Genomic DNA, 16,162 nt, shown 5'->3' on the forward strand with positions numbered 1-16,162 from the left:
CTATCAAAACCGCCCTAGTAATTCGTCTATTAATGTTCGCTGTGTGCGTGAGAATCGAAATCGCTTCCTTTACCGCCTTGGTTGCCCTCCTGGTTGCGAGACGTAGGGACTTCGWTTGCCGCCCTGCTGCTGTTGCTGTGGATTGAATTGAACACCATACCCGCTACCCTGGGCCGCCAGATGTGAACTCGTCGAAGGTGGCACACTGTAGCCTTGCTGAGTCTGTAGAGGCCCATACCACGACGCACGACTCTGCAGCTGTTGGTGGTACTGCATCTGAGCATGTTGCTGCTGAGCAAGTAAGGACTGCTGATAAGCCATTTGCTCAAACTGTTCCGCCTGTAGACGCTGTGAGTACCGCAACTGCATCTGATATTCCGACTGAGCTTGAGCGTGGGCTTCCATCTGGGCTTGCTGTTGTCTTGAGTATATCGCCTGCTGTACCGCTCCACTTCGAAGGCCCTGACTCATGGCAGCCTTTTCGCGCTCGCGGTTCTCCAAAGCTCCGATCAAGCCTGATCGCTGCTCCTGGGTTCCCTTTGGACTAGACGCCATGTTGATKAGCGGAGTGCCTGTCGAACGCGCAACGAGCATCTGCTCTTTTGCAGTCAATGCCGAGGTTGACAGGTTTGCCATGGAATGGCTATTGCCCTGAGCCAGATATATCCCCGCCCCTCTCGAGTTGGGTCGGCTTGGTGGGGTGCGGAGCCGTCCCTGTTGAGTCCAATCACCAGATGGGCTTCTAGAGAATGGCGGTGGAGTCTGGTTCATGGATTGGCGCGATCTGCTCAGGATCGGGGAGGAACTTTGGCGTTGATGCGCAAAGACCGGAGTCGAAAGTTTGCGTATCGGGGCCTGCTGTGGTTGCGATGCAACCGAAGCCCGCCACTGCACCCACCGCTCTGGAGACAATGATTGGCGAGTAGCATCGCCCGGGGTGGTAGCACCAGGACTCCATGCTACGATATTCGGATGATCAGGAATGTTTGCAGCGTCAATGCCGGTAGGTGTTGAACGACCACCAAAATATGACGGGCGATGGGTCTCGACTGGGCTTGCAGCGGGTGCTCCAAAATACCCACTAAGCCTGTCCTTGGAACTGGCTCTGAGCCGATCTCCCGAAGACATTCGTCTCGATCGCCGCTTATCCATATCGCCTTGGGTAAGGGTGCCGCTGGTGCCCGGACGGCTGGTCGGCTTGTATGCATAAGTGGGGCCAAAGTCTACAGTGGGTATTTCAGCATTCTGTTCGTCGAGTTCCTTGTTATAGGTATCGAATTTGCCAGCACCACCAGATCGAGAGTACACAGCCGGCATGTCAGGATCGCCAACAGTCTTCAATTTGCCTGCTCGCGGTTTCTCGCCTGTCGTTTGCTTCTTCGACTCATGATCCGAAGTGCTCACGCTGCTGGCATAGTCGGGGGTGACTGACGATGCTATTGTGCTGGTGCGACTGTCGTTTTCTAATATACGTGCTAGGGCCTCATCGTCAATTACGCCGTCAAAGTAAAAGCCATCGTCTGGCGAAGGTGACGAGCTTGCAATGGGCTCCGAGTGACGAACCTGAGATGTTTGGGAGGCAGCCTCGTCTGCTCCTTGCGGTGCCAGCTTGGGCACTGGCTTTCTGCTGATGGAGGGGTTTGATTGTACTGACACAATCTCTGGTTGCTCGGCGGCCTGTGGTCGGCTACCATTGTCCACAACACCGTCCATGGAGCTTGCGTTGAAGTAGGCATCGCGGTGGGAAACCTCTGGTGAGGCAGGAATGGTGCTAAGCCGCTGTCTAGCATCCCGCTGTCCATTCTCATTTCCATAATGGACCACACCCTGGGACCTGGCGACCTGCAGCATCTGTTGATGGTAGGATGGGGCATCGTGTGGAGATTGTTCGGAATTGTTATCGCTATTCTCATCGTCTTTTGGTCGCGCAGCCTCATGCATTTGATGAAGTGTTTCCGCGTCGACGTTCGAGTGTGCACGACGAAGCTCTGGAGCTTGATAGGGCTGGTTGTGTGGACGGCTGCTCGGGCTGTGGGTGAAAGCAGGTGGGGAAAGAACGGGCGCTGGTGGTGGAAAGGCTGGCTGTACGCCCCCTATTGCTGCGGCTTGCTCGTATGGAGATGCAGTGCCATTGCGATCGTTCGACATGGCACGTTCGCGCAAGTCCGCCGGCGGAGAGCGACCAGCAGAGAATGCACCGCCGTGCATTGGTGGCGATGGAGGATCATCATTTCTCCTGCCCATATCTTCCGACAATCGCGACGAGTTCTCCTCACTCATGTGCTTGCGATAGCCGTGCACGTCCGAAACAGCACGTTTGTGCGAAGTCATTGGCAGCGCAGACGGAGGTGCGGAATCAGTGCGTCTCGGCGGTCCGTAGGCCGTAGAAGGTGGTCCTGGGGATCCGCTGCGAGATGCCGGCGTCGAGTGAATGGGTAGCTGCTGAGACTGGAACTGCAGTGGCCCTCGCACCGGTGGCAGMGAGTTACGACTCGTGCGGCGTGAWCCAATTTGACGGCTACTGCGTGGGGATCCCTCCATGTGCGCTGCCAATCTGGTCGACGTGAGCTTCTTCATTTCCTTGCGCCATTGCCTCTCGCTCCAATTCTGGCTCCCTTCGGTGTGTATCAATCCGGAAACATCAAGAGTGTCCAGATATCCATAACGTCTGTCTTTAGGCATGGCAAACATCAGTCCACGCTGATCAAGCGTGTCCGCAATCAGTCGGGCGGGTCTTCCGTATAGGCCGAATGTGTCGTAGACCGGGAACAGCCACCTCAGCATCATCTCAAATCCGCTGACAGCAGCGTGCGCTTCGGGCATGACGAAAACGAAGCCTTCTGTGGTGGTTTCCTGCCCGGTGTGTATTGTGACCAAACCCTCTAGCTTCACCAAAGTCGACTGATCAATCAAAGGCTTCGACTGCGGGTAGATGGCATAGGCCGCGTATGCGTCCTTGATGGTCGCGATTGGCCTTGTCTTCTTCGTCACTTTACGAGTATCGTAGAATTTRATGTTGCCCTTGGGAAACTCTGCACGGCTATACGCAGAGCCCTTCTTCAACATCTTTTGTGCTTTGGCAAACTCCTTCTCGTCCGGAGGGTTGATGACGCACCAGCAGCGTTTCCACACCGTCCCAGCGCCGAATCTCACTCGTGCCCAATCATCATGAACAAACTTGGAACGATCCATAATCTGCTTGATGTTGTTGAGATAGCGGCCCTTGCCCGCAATGAGAGAGCCGGTGTACGCTTCCTGGAGTGTGGCCAGCTCGAACATGGCCAGCCGGATGCCGGCTGTCCACTGCGTAAGCGAGTTCAGCGTGTTGAAGTGGAGCAGGTATCGGTTGTTGGCCGCAGTGGAAATGCTCAGCACGTTCTGCAGGGTGCCACCTTGGGCTCCGTTCATGGGTAGCGATTCGATCTGTGGGTCACGTCAGATGAGTTTGGTCGGCAGGTAGTGAGGCTCTCACCATCTTAATGGACGCATCGCTGAGGTTAATGAAGGTTGGCACGACCTGACCGTCTTCCCCGGCAGCGTCCAGGGCAGCCGCGTCCCACAATGATAACACAGTACCTGCAAGCTGGGCGAAGCATTCGTTCCATACCCTAGACGGGCTCGGACGGCCCCGGGAGTCGAGATCATGTAGCTTCAAAAAGTAGCCTTCTTGGTATAATTTGTTGCCGTGACTGTTCAAATAGCTGAAGATTGGCTGCAGCTCAGGTGGGGTGTCTGCTGCAACTTCCATCTGTGGCGGCTGGAAGGTCTGTATCATGCTGTTCGGCCGCGTGCTCACCCGGGAGTCGCCTCTTGATCTCGATGGTGTGGTTGGGGAGCGGGGGGAGCGCTGTGCAAACGTGTCCGATCTCAGCTGGGCGGCGACTGGGCTCGCGGTGTCGATGTTCAGCGGTCGTTGCTTCGGAGGTAGGTTCTCGGGGTTGGGGGAAGGCGTCTTCCGCAGTTTGGATTGCTCTGCGTCGTTCATCGTACCGGTCGTGCGTAGTCCGCCTTTGTCGCTCTTGTCACTTCCCCATTGCGACATGAAAGACAACACTGGAGCAACGTAAGCAAGGGATTTCTCCCGATCGATTGGTTCAATGTTACTAACCACGGCTGCGCGGCATGATGCTTGTGCTTTCTGTTGTGCAACGATGTGGATGTGTACTCGCTGTCTGGCACCGGGATGGTCGGATGATGCTGTGATCGTGCTCCGGCTTCTCAAACGAGTGTATGGACGATAGCAGTAAGAACGATCAGGATGGGCGGAGGCAGTGGCTTTGAGTATTAAACTGTAAAGTATCCAAGAGCTTGAGCAATTCGATGATGACGTCCCGAATTCCGCGGAGGAAGATGTTGAGTGAGAGAGGTACCGCACTGTGAGATGCTGGACCTGATTGATTCGCTAAAGGCTTCGGAAGGCGCTCACGGATGTTCTCGAGGATGTCAGGCAGCACACAGCACGAATGCAGGAGATGCAGAAGAGGACAACCAAATGTCAGATGCGTGTCGTCGTCGTCGTCGTTCTCACAATTAGCATCGCTAGCATCGGTAAAGCCTGGTTCCGCTGCCGCTACGTTCCTAAATGGGGTTTGATTTGGCCGCTCGAGGCCCTGCCTGCCAAGCGCAGAACGCGTATTCACTATACGAAGGCTATGCGGCACTGCAAGCACCGTGTCGCTAAATGCACAAAGGACAATGGCGTGAGCGCATTCGCCCAATGCAGGTGGCCCTCCCAGATGCTTCAGGCTCAAAGCAGCCCACCTCAAGGACGGCAGCGACCAGATCTCAAGATCAAGTACCCATTCTCGATGATCGAACGGTTGTATCCGACGGACTCCGAAGGGCGAAAGTGTTCGCACAATGAAGAACTACAGCCTGATGTCATTGGTGGTTGGGGATCGTTCATATCATTGCATAGGTTTCCAGCCTTGAGACAGGTGGCGGAACTCGGCTGTTGCCTCTGGTGTGCATGATTGGCGGTGAGCGCGGCGAGAGCTGTGTTGGTCCGCCGATTGAGACTGATGCGTATTGAGACGAGTGAGTGAATGCGTGAAGTTCTCACGTTTTCGCGGAAGGTTCTCGCGAGCTTCTGGTGAACCTCCCGTCGACTTTGTGGACAGAGTTCCACCTTCCAAATCAACAACCCGCAACCACCACCACAACATCCCCGTCAGACGCGTCCATTACACGCGCAATCCTTCGACTCGGTGCGGCGACTGTCGCGACATCCTTGCAAAGCGCTTCCGCGCGAGTTTTGGAACGCGTCACACGCGATCGCCATCAGCCCACGCGCTCCACCTCTCTTCAACCCTACCCTTCATTCCAATCAGCATACTACGCCGCCGACGCGCTCACCGTCGCGATCGTGACCTCACCATGCGCACCAAGCAAACCAGCCACAAAGGCGACGCGACATCATCTTCCAACGGAATGGCCAGCGCAACACCAAAACGCATGCGCCAGAATGCGCCGGCAGATATGAGGTCGCCGGCGCAGCCTCCGGAGCTGTCAGATTCGGACAGGGACAAGTTGAAGATATTCTTGGACCGAGCCGAGAAGCCATTTACCGTGGCGACCTACGCGACGTCGGGGAAGAAGCGCAAGCGAAATGCGAAGACTTACACACTGCAAGAAGACCTTTGGCAAGATCGACTTGCTGTGCAGTACGATGTGAAGCCGAGGGATAAGTGGGAGAGTCTTCGGCGGTATAAGAAGTTTACGGGTGAGTTTGTCGGCTTGCTTCCCACCATGCGAAGACGTTCTAACGGGAAAGCAGTTGGGTCGGAGAGTATCGCCACAGGACAATGTATCTTGGTGAAACACGACGAGCGCGAGGAAGCTAAGATCGACGTTGCGAATCAGTGGAAAGCCAAGGTGTTGGAAGTTCGAGCGCTGGACTCGGAGCATGTCTACATTCGTGTTGCATGGCTGAACCGGCCAGAAGATCTCCACGCGGGACGCAAACCATACCATGGCAAGAATGAGCTGATTCCAACGAATCAAATGGACGTCATTGATGCAATGGCCGTGAATGGCAGCCTTGAGGTCAATCATTGGGACGATGCAGAGGACGAGAGTGCAATGTTGGAGGACGACCAGTTCTTCTGGCGACAGACCTTCGACTTGGTCAACACGGGCACATTCTCAGTGAGTACTTTTCGGTGCCGGAAAGCCTCACATTACTGACTGGTAAGAAATTGCGGTTGATTTGCATCGACTCTGCGCCGCAGAATCCCGATGAACTGATTCTTCAGTGCTCGAACGAGACTTGTCGGAAATGGTTGCACGTCAAGTGTATAGCCGAACGCGCAGCGCAGCAAGCAGGTACGCTCCCTCACGAATTCCCCTCCCTATCATTTTATTCTGACTTTCGACACGTAGATAGCCACGCATCTGGGAAGCAGAATGGCGTGAATTCCGCGGCCAAGAAGCGCGGCCGTCCCAAAAACCCCAGCATCAGCAATGACTCGTCGGCAGTTGCCAAAGCTGTCAAAGGCAAATTCAGCTCGGAAATCTTCATCAAAGATCTGCCGCAAGGGCCCGACGTCACGCCTGCAACAAGTACCGAAATCATCGTCACAGACGACAAGGGCGTGCAGTATTCGGAAGAACTTTGCTGTCTATTCTGTGATCAGGCTGTCAAAGATTGATCGGCTGTTTTGGAGAGACCGTTCGCCACAAACCCTCCGCGTGGAGGAAATGCAGCACGCTAAGGCAGGAGTGCATAAGAGCGAGAACTGCATGAAGCAAACATGGCGGTGGGTCCCACGGCCGCCCGGGGCGCCACGACTATCAACAATGCTTGCGGTGGGTCATCTTGAGAGCTGCGACCAGCGTCCCCTAAAAGCCTGAACTGCCGACAGCAATTCTGTTCTTTGACGACGTCAACGAGGGCTTGTTTTCTGATCCGCAAATTTCTGATACGATTCTTCGCGACCCGGTCTAGTCGCCGCCTCCTATCCAGGATTCCGATAGGTGCGGTCATAGCATATGGAGTAGTGGGAGTAGTGGCCGGCGGCCGCACTATTCGAGGCACGGCCAGGCGGATCGGGTCGAAGGCGCGCTTATGGTCTGCCAGCAGACATATCACAGGTACTTCCAGGAAAACACACTATGCTTGAAGGTAGAAACGACTATTGACATTGGACACTCTCTGCCTTCAGTTTTTGAGGCACTGGAGTTATACATGAATGCTAACACTGCCCCCAAATGCAATGCAGGTCAACGTCTAGGTAAGCATCGTCCCTCATAGAAAGAGGGTAGACCGCCCCGGAGAATTTCTCATTGCAACAGATTAGAGACTATAGTAGTTCTTTGCACGGGCGCGACTGTTCCCGCGCACTATGCGATTGCATGTCAGAAGAGGCTCGGACGAGAATATACCTATTATTGATGGTGCATTGGTCATGCATGCAACATCTTTTCGGTGCTGGTGGAGTTCGTGCGACTTAAACAGACGGATAAACTTTAAGAAAGTGGTCGTCTGCACGCTGCAAATGATGTTGTGCATGCAGATTGTTGAGGGGATGCAGGGCCCAGGACTCCCATTCGGACGATTTGCGTGAACTTGTCTCGGCCAGGGCAAGCCGAAGAGAAGCCATGCGTTTAGTTCCAAGCGAATCCAATGTGCTCAGAGCATCAGTCATCCTTTGAGCTCCGTACAGATGTCAGGACGCGCCACGACCACTGCTGAGCACCGGTGGCAAGATTACCGTCGCAAGCGGGTCGCTGTCACTGCAGCAGCTAAGCCTCCGTAACTTGTTCCTGGCACGTATGGGGGCGCATGTCCCCTGCTTATTGGAATGCATGATGCACGAGCGGCCGAGCACTAGCGTTTGCAACTACCTTACTCATGGCCTACAGATGGTCGGCCAACCGGTAAGATCTTCATCYCTTTCGCACGCTTCATTCCAGGTCTACTTCGTTCAATCACACCTCTTGTGCTTGCCTTCCTGGTGCAGTACTGCGAGGCGACGCCATAATCAGGAGCAGCCAACTCACCCGTGGGCGGTCACACCTCTCCAGTCGGTCCTTACAGTGCGTTGCAACTTCGTCGCGCAGTCTCCAGCAAACCAAACAACTTCTCGATCTCCGCTGGAATCTTCCGCGGAGGTATTCTCAGCACCGTCTGCGGTCTGAGCGGTTCAGGATTTGGTGGAGCGCGACCGTCGCCAAAATCGCAAATGAGCGCCCCACTAGAGAGCCCCGCCGGCAACAGCGGAGAGCCCAACGACCAACCACAAACAACCCAAGAGCCCACTCCGAGTGATAGCAATGCTGAGACAGCGGTCGTCGATGGCACAGAGAAACCCGAGACAAATGGAACCACACCTGCCGTTGACAGCGCTGCACCAATGCCTGCCGAGGTGAGCAACGGCACGCAGCCAACTGAAGATAGCAACATCCAAGCGCAAGGCAGCACACCCGTGGAGCCAGATCTGAGGCCGGCCGTGTTGATTGTCGGAGGACTTGGTACGCCTTTCGACATTGGACTTGATGTAATGGTTCACTGATGTCAAGACAGGCTATATCGGCCGCTTCCTCGCCAATTACATACACCAGAACAAACTGGCATCGACCTTGCGAATAGTTGATAAGCAGCTCCCGCAGCTTGCTTCGCTCGCATCAGAACACAAGGAGGCATGTTCTGTGGAGAGGTGCGTCCAGGCCGACGCATCGCGCGAACAGTCGCAGCCGCGCATCTTCGATTTACCGGCAGCACCGGATGGTACGAAGAAGCAGTTTGACTATGTATTCAACTGCGGCGGCGAAACGCGCTACTCGCAGGAAGACGAGGTGTACAAGCTGCGTAGCTATGAACTGRGCTTGGCTCTGGGAACAGAGGCCGCTAAGCGAGGCGTGAAGGCGTTTGTAGAAGTGAGCACGGCTTCCGTCTACAATCCGAACCGCTCGCCTCAAAAGGAGACGGACAAGACGAGCAAGCCACACACCAAGCAAGCGAAGTGGAAGCTGGCCGCTGAGGAGGCATTGGGGAAGATTCCGAAATTGAACCTTGTTATCCTTCGCTTGCCAAATGTATACGGACCATATGGAGGCAGATGGCTAAGCACGCAACTGGCGCTCGCGCGGGTCTATCAGAGTCGAGAGCCGAAAGAGACAATGAAGTGGTTATGGAGCGGAGATCTCAGAACCAACACTCTTCACGTGGAAGACGCAGTACGGGCGTTGTGGCAAGCTGCCGTGTGGAGGTCGAAGAATGACCGGATACCCAACGTCACCGCCGACAGAATCATTTTCAACGTGGTGGACAAGGGTCAAACGACACAGGGAACCGTGGCTGGTATCATCAAGCAGGTTTTCAGCATCGAGACGGGCTTCTACAATGCTTTGGTCAACACATTCGCTCGGCTGAATCTAGAGCATGTGGTGGATGATGTGAATGACGATACTCTGGATGACTGGGCAGACTTGCAGGAAGCTGCCGGCATCAAAGGGAACGGCGGACCTTTGAGCCCGTTCATGGAAAAGGAGATTCTGAGAGATGCAGACCTGAGTGTTGACGGCAGTCGATTCGAAACGGTTGTTGGCTTTCGGTGAGTAACAAGCTTCGTCGCACGACTTGGTGATTTCGGCTGACAATTGCAGACCACAGCATGAGCGTTTGAGCAAGGAGGAGGTGGAGGCCGTCATCGAAAGCTTCCGGGCGATGAAATGGTGGCCCTGATATCGACTGGCGCGACATGTACATGCTCGATACGGCCTCGATGTGTTTTAATAGCATAGCGTTTTACGGCGACTTCTCTTTTTCACAAATACCATGGATACGGCCACGGGCGGTCCTTTGTTGGGGGTGGCCGCGGATGGGAGTGACGTTTGGAGTACAAGGAGGCATCGAATGGCTGGCATTGCCTCTGTACCTATTTGAGCAGGACAGTATTGATATCCCAAGAGTCTCATTTTCGTCTCTGAAGTGGAGGTGGTTGAACAGGAACAAACAAGGAAAGCCGAATGAGGATAAGTTGCTTGGGACGAGCAATGTCTGGAACTGTGCGATCTACCCGGTGAAAGGCATCCTTGTATCACCACAGCGGCTCCTTTGCCGCCCAGTTGGTACCCTACTAGCCGTTGAAGTTGCGTTGTATCACTTCCGACTGCTGTTTAGCTGCATGCGCCAGCTGATTGGCCACAGCCTGCATAGCTCGAAATCCAGCACAGCGTATCAGCTGTCAAGGGTCACCAACACCACTCCGACCGCACCTAGCCTCGACGATCGTGAAACACTGACCACGAGTATACCAAACTCACGTTGCGATAGAGAGGATGTGATGAGGGCCTGCCGTTGGTCGGCAGCGGTCTCAACAAGGTTGCTTCCCGGAATGACATGGATCATGCTACATCTTGGCTTGCAGAAGCCGCGAGAGCACCTCCGCCTTGATCCATCTTTGCAAGGCCACTGGCGGAGAGACGCACGGAGCCCAGTTCCGCGAAGGCCCAGGTCTTGCATCGCGCTTCAAAGGCGTTTATTATTACCCCCACGCGCGCGTGTGAAGAATTGCGAGACCAGGAGACATTTCTCCTCAAAAGTGCCAGCTTGGTCTTCCCGGTCAACTCGTGTCTGATCACCGTTTCCATCTCGCGTTTCGTTTTCTTCTCGATTTTCTAGAACTACACAGGCCTGGTGCCTTGTTCGTTGCTGCTTCCTTTCTAGCCACTCATTTTTACAAGATGCACTTTTCTACACTCATTATCCTATCCGCCACCTTGGCCAACCATGCTCTGGCCGGGTATGTCTTGGAAGATGACTACATGTCGGCAGGATTCTTCGATCAGTTCTCGTTCTGGGATGGCGAGGATCCCACGCATGGTTTTGTGGAATATCAAAGCAGATCCTCGGCGCAGAATATGGGGTTGATCAATGGCACGTCTGGCAACATTCAAATGAGTGTGGATAGTATCAACAATACTCCTCACGGGRGACCAAGTGTTCGAATCACGAGTAACAAGTCGTACAACTACGGTCTTGTAGTCGCTGATATCGCGCATATGCCTGGTGGTATATGTGGTACCTGGTAAGCTCTATCTCGACCAAGTTTATTATACAAAGTCTGACATGCTATAGGCCTGCGTTCTGGATGCTTGGTATGTGATACATTTTGACAGACAGGAGCCTTACTGACTTTGATCCATCAGGTCCTGATTGGCCCAACGGAGGAGAAATCGACATACTCGAAGGAGTGAACGATCAGATCGCCAACTTCCACACTCTACACACGGGACCTGGCTGCTCCATCTCCAACAATGGTGGCTTCTCCGGCAGCCTCACACATTTTACCTGCGCTTCCAGCGGAGACGAGAACACCGGATGTCAAATCGCAGCAAGTGACAGCAAGAGCTATGGCAGCGGCTTCAATGCCAACGGTGGTGGAGTCTACGCCACAGAATGGACAAGCTCCTGCATCAATATCTRGTTCTTCCCGCGAGGTTCCATCCCGTCCGATGTTCTCGGTAGCGACCCCAACCCATCAACATGGGGAGCTCCGACAGCGAAATTCGAAGGAGATTGCGATATGAGCAAATCCTTCAGAGACCAACAGATCGTATTCGATACCACCTTCTGCGGAGACTGGGCAGGAAACAACTGGTCGTCGAGTTCGTGCTCTAACAAAGCTGCTACTTGCGATGCATACGTGCAAAATAACCCCGAGGCTTTCAGAGAGGCCTACTGGTCTATCAATGCCCTCAAAGTCTACAAACAGGGAGCAGCGGTCACCACCCCAGCGGCTCCGAGTTATGCGACTTCGACATCGATACATTACGTTACTCAGCCCATTTCAATATCGCTTGGATTGTCGTTGGGTCTGCCTTTACCAACCACCCTCGCACTGTCGACCAAGTCGGAGGGCTACGCACCTATTGTGGGACCTGGGGGAGGTGTTGGTTACGCAAAACCTACGCCAAGCCCGGCTGCGCCTTCAAATGCTGGATACGCTCCTGTTGTTGGTGTCGGTGGGGTGATTGGAGTTCAGGAGAAGGCTGCGTCGCCGAAGGAGGGTGGGTCGTGGTCTACTGAGAACGGCGCTGCGGTGTTCATTGGAAAGGAGAAGAGACACGCAAACCATTTGGGACGTCACAAGAGGCATGGAGGTGGGAAATTGTAGATGACTGGACTTTTTCCTGCATTGCTACACTTGTACATTCTTCTTCATGTCATCGAATTGCGAGCGCCTCCCACAGCTCACTCGCTGCTTTATTCGGTGATTTCATTCGCTGTCATTTCCGTCCTTTCCGCGTCGATTCCGTGCATATTCGCGGCGAGCAATTGCAGGCAGACCTCATCCGTCCAGAGTCGACTCGATGCTGTACTTCAAGCGATAGCAATCCATGCTGCCATGCTCGTGGAATTCGCATTGGGCAGCTGCTTTCAGAACCATGTTTGAGGAAGTCATAAACATTAGCTGTGCAATCTCGAATAAGAGGGACGGGTCATCCTCCTCGGACAAGAGACGTCTTGCGCCTGCCATCAGGTGAATGAGAAGCTTGCGTGCGGTGGATCCTGGCGTGGTTGTGCGGAACAAGTTGACTCTTGCAGCAAGACAAGGGGTCCACCACCATTTGTTGGGTCCTCGCCTGAGTGTTGAAAACGCCATGGCGTCGACGACTGCGTCTTTGAAGTCTCCATCCATCAACTTGTCGCCCAAAGTGTACGCTGCGTTGAGTCTGGACCACATCTTCGTACCGCTTTCGGTTGATCTACCATCCTCTGTCCTCATCGACTCGCTCGGCTCGAGACCAATCGCTAGATTGTGGCGATATATCCAGTTCAGCCAGACGGAGAACGAATCAGCGTCGKCTTCAGCAAGATCCACACACTTCGTCTGACCCTCACGCCACTCTGCCTTCAGTGCACGTTTGAAGAACTCGGATGTCTGGCAGAGAAGCTCCTGGGGCACTTTGAAGACCGTTGCAGGACTGCCAACGTTCAATGTGGTCGGATCGGATGTGAAGCTACCTTTTGTCAGTTAGATTCGTGTTGAACGATGCAATTTCTATACCAGATGCGCTCGGAGCAGGGCTTTGTGCGGTGCAGTAGCTGTAAGGGGCGCTCTCTAACTGCCGTCTCCCAAGCCTCTTCGACTGGTCGGTCGGGAGTTTCCTGTACCATGCTGCGGATAGAAGCCGTCGTAGATTCGGCGATCTTGCGCATGCTCACAAGGTTGGATATAATCTCATCCTTCTGCACGATGAGCGTTTTGAGGGGCGCTGTTTGCTGCTCTACCTTCGACATGATGTCTGCCTTGAGCCGATCATCAATCGTCTTGTTGTTCTGGACGAGATATCTAGCCCGGATGGGCGAGAGTGTCCAGCGGCCCATGTCCGTTGTCGATATAGGGTTCAATCCAGATCGTGCTCGTCTTGGTATGGATCTATCCGCAGAGGACAGTTCTGGCTCTGGAGACGCTGGAACGACTACATCTGTAGCCATGGAGCAGTCCWTCGGATCTTCCGTTACGGAAGTCGATCCCTCGACATCCGTCACGGGTCCGTTCTGGTCGCTTGTGGTTGACTGGCGAGCATCCTGAAGCTCCAGCTTAAGGCTTGCGATTGCATCTTTCCGCTCAGTGTCCCGGTCTTTGGCTTGCCTCTTGATAGTGTCTATGCGTGTTTGCTGATTGGCATGAATAGCCGCCTTTTCTTCCTCCAAACGAGTGTCGAATGCATCGATTGCCTCCTTCATCAACGTCTGTGCGTCTTCRAGGCGTTCTTTTGCGGCCTCCGACTCCTCCAACCGCTTGTACAAACCTTCCATTTCGGCAGCATCGTCTGAGTAAGAGGGTGTCGCTGCAGTGGGAGCCAGAGGAGAACGTGCTCTCTCTGCCATGTCCCACACTTCCTTGACAGACATTTCAGGCGTTTCCAGCGCAGCTTTTTTGATGACAGCAATCTTCGCCTGGGCGATATTGCGCACGTTGAGCTGCACCTGCACTTTGTTTTCGACGCTTTCAATGGCCTCACGCACAGCAGTCTCATTCTCCCGCTTGGTGATCTCGAGCAGCCGCTCGAGCTCCACGCGAGGCACCATTTTGGCGTCGTCCATCGTTGCAGACAAGCCGGAGTTGATGCGCGTGTGTTGTTGTTGATGTAGTGAAGTGGAAGCGAGTAGAAAGCAAAGGAACAAGGAAGCTAGTGAAGTCGATTCCACGCTTCTTGGATTGTACAGTGCCTCGTTGYTCTGAAATTCACCTCCGATCAACAGGTACAACTTCTTCACAGTGCCTCGAAGACGAACCCAAACACATCCACACCATGCCGAACCTGAAGAACGCCAGCATTTCGGAACCATTTCCAATCCCTCCGGCCATCCTCCGGCCGAAGAAGAAGGCCATCAAGTACGTCGTCCACTCTGTACAACAACCTCGTCTGTTGCTGATGCCACGACAGCTTCGCTGATGATCAAGTCGTCGTTCGTGTTGGAACGCCATCCACCACGTACCGCGTCAACAAGCAGCTCCTGTGCGACTCGTCAGAGTACTTCCGCGCAGCACTCGGACCCAAGTGGACCGAAGGAAAGACGGGATTGGTCGACATGCCTGAGGACGATGCAGATGCGTTCAATGTGTACCTGAACTGGGTGCACAAAAGCAAAGTCTTTCTAGATTTCGATAGGATGGATGACAACGGCGACGACGAACACGCAATGTGGGAGCTGGGGATCTTGATCTACGCGCTCGGAGACAAGCTGCTCGATCTTGACTTCAAAGATGCTATCTCTGACGTAGCTGCCATCATGCTGTCGACGGTGGATGGACTGACCTGGATGCCAAGGGGACATGAACACTTGCTCTATGAGAAGCTGGCTCGCGACTCTAAGCTGAATCTTCTGTTGACCCATAAGTACGCGCGCCTCTCCAACATCGGCGATGTTATGGATGAAAGCTGGCCGGCAGGACTTTTGTTCAACATCTCTCAAGAGCTGCTTCGTGTTGCGAAAGAGAAGCCTGTGGAATCAAGCGACAATGCAGCCGCTCGCTGTGTCTTCCACGAGCATGCTCCAGGTGCAGAAAATTGCTATCGTGCCAAAAGAGGATACGCTGGCTAGGACTTGGAATGGAATGGAATGTCAGATCAGAAGCACGATCGGCTGGCAGCATGACAGGACAGTGCCTCCTCACATCAAAACTGTTCTTGCGTGACCGATGGCCCAATTTTACTCCAATCTCGCCAGAATGCTCAGCAGGCTTCTGTGGGTGTGAAAGGATGCAAAGAGACGCTGCATTTCCGCAGTGAAGGCGTTAAAAATGGAATAATAAAACAGTCTCTCACCTTCATACTCACATGATTCAAGATAAGGCGTGACGCAGCATTGGACCGGTGTCAACCAACTAATCAACGTCCATGGCATCTGGATCCTGAGATTGCTCCTGCTCCACCGCGTCTCCATAGCCAGCAGTATACCCATGTGCCGTCTCAGTGACCTCAGCAGAACCATCTGGCCCATACCTGGCATTCATGTCGTGCTGCCTCGCCTCCTCCGCTGCCTTCTCCCTCGCTCTCTGCCTCGCATCCAATATTGCCTTTCTGACCGAGTCGCGACCCTCGTCCACGGTGAGACTTTTAGGCACACGGTAGAGAACTAGCTCTTGTCCCTCATGATCATTATCCTTCTTGTGTGCCACCACCTGCTTGGGCAGCTTGCTGAAGTACTGCTCAATGTCCGGCAGGAAGACCAGCCCTCTCTCTTCAGTATCCACGTCCGCAAGCTCCGCGTCTAGGTCGTAAACAAAGACGCGATCACGCGTCTCGTCCACTTGCATTATTGAGTCATCGTTGTTCGAAGCTGACCTCAATGCCCTGTTTTCCGGGCTCGGTGGTGTCGACGCCACAGGGATATAATGGTTGGTCGGGCCATTGGCTACACCTGATTATCATCCGTCAGTTTTCCGTCTCTGGGTTCATGGTCATCGTGCATGCATTGCAGCGTTTGCCTTCACTTACCAAGCGTGAGGCTCAGATTGAATCTCTTGTTGAAGCGGTCTTGGTCGAGGGACTCCTCAGCCGGCCTCTTCACTCCGGCTTTGTCCATCGACATCTTCTACAGTCATACTGACAACACTCGCACTCATCCAGCTTAAGCATACAAGAATCTCGAGGTTACAATTGAGAATTGCGCGAAATCCGTGTTCTTGTCTCGGTTTGTGACGTG

The 16,162-nt window shown here is 54.0% G+C and overlaps 7 protein-coding genes; 4 read left to right on the top strand and 3 right to left on the bottom strand.

Annotated features, from left to right (window-relative positions):
• Positions 1-69: 69 nt before the first annotated feature.
• Positions 70-4,124, bottom strand: RCC_05324 (uncharacterized protein; the record flags this gene model as incomplete). XM_023770595.1 has 3 exons in its annotated part: positions 70-3,423; positions 3,473-4,053; positions 4,109-4,124. 3 exons carry the CDS (start codon positions 4,122-4,124, stop codon positions 70-72), a joined length of 3,951 nt encoding a protein of 1,316 aa, XP_023626363.1.
• Positions 4,125-5,376: 1,252 nt separating this feature from the next.
• On the top strand, positions 5,377-6,650 carry RCC_05325 (uncharacterized protein; the record flags this gene model as incomplete). XM_023770596.1 has 4 exons in its annotated part: positions 5,377-5,722; positions 5,777-6,147; positions 6,195-6,324; positions 6,382-6,650. 4 exons carry the CDS (start codon positions 5,377-5,379, stop codon positions 6,648-6,650), a joined length of 1,116 nt encoding a protein of 371 aa, XP_023626364.1.
• Positions 6,651-8,183: 1,533 nt separating this feature from the next.
• RCC_05326 (related to C-3 sterol dehydrogenase/3-beta-hydroxysteroid dehydrogenase and related dehydrogenases) lies at positions 8,184-9,685 on the top strand (the record flags this gene model as incomplete). XM_023770597.1 has 3 exons in its annotated part: positions 8,184-8,472; positions 8,525-9,554; positions 9,607-9,685. 3 exons carry the CDS (start codon positions 8,184-8,186, stop codon positions 9,683-9,685), a joined length of 1,398 nt encoding a protein of 465 aa, XP_023626365.1.
• Positions 9,686-10,686: 1,001 nt separating this feature from the next.
• RCC_05327 (related to endo-1,3(4)-beta-glucanase) lies at positions 10,687-12,119 on the top strand (the record flags this gene model as incomplete). XM_023770598.1 has 3 exons in its annotated part: positions 10,687-11,030; positions 11,081-11,100; positions 11,152-12,119. The coding sequence occupies 3 exons, from the start codon at positions 10,687-10,689 to the stop codon at positions 12,117-12,119; spliced, it is 1,332 nt and encodes a 443-aa protein (XP_023626366.1).
• Positions 12,120-12,293: 174 nt separating this feature from the next.
• Positions 12,294-14,041, bottom strand: RCC_05328 (uncharacterized protein; the record flags this gene model as incomplete). XM_023770599.1 has 2 exons in its annotated part: positions 12,294-12,966; positions 13,014-14,041. 2 exons carry the CDS (start codon positions 14,039-14,041, stop codon positions 12,294-12,296), a joined length of 1,701 nt encoding a protein of 566 aa, XP_023626367.1.
• Positions 14,042-14,265: 224 nt separating this feature from the next.
• Positions 14,266-15,058, top strand: RCC_05329 (uncharacterized protein; the record flags this gene model as incomplete). XM_023770600.1 has 2 exons in its annotated part: positions 14,266-14,348; positions 14,401-15,058. 2 exons carry the CDS (start codon positions 14,266-14,268, stop codon positions 15,056-15,058), a joined length of 741 nt encoding a protein of 246 aa, XP_023626368.1.
• Positions 15,059-15,341: 283 nt separating this feature from the next.
• RCC_05330 (uncharacterized protein) lies at positions 15,342-16,048 on the bottom strand (the record flags this gene model as incomplete). XM_023770601.1 has 2 exons in its annotated part: positions 15,342-15,877; positions 15,955-16,048. The coding sequence occupies 2 exons, from the start codon at positions 16,046-16,048 to the stop codon at positions 15,342-15,344; spliced, it is 630 nt and encodes a 209-aa protein (XP_023626369.1).
• Positions 16,049-16,162: the final 114 nt, after the last annotated feature.

Source organism: Ramularia collo-cygni (assembly GCF_900074925.1).
Source record: "Ramularia collo-cygni strain URUG2 genome assembly, contig: RCC_scaffold07, whole genome shotgun sequence".
Lineage (NCBI taxonomy): Eukaryota > Fungi > Ascomycota > Dothideomycetes > Mycosphaerellales > Mycosphaerellaceae > Ramularia > Ramularia collo-cygni.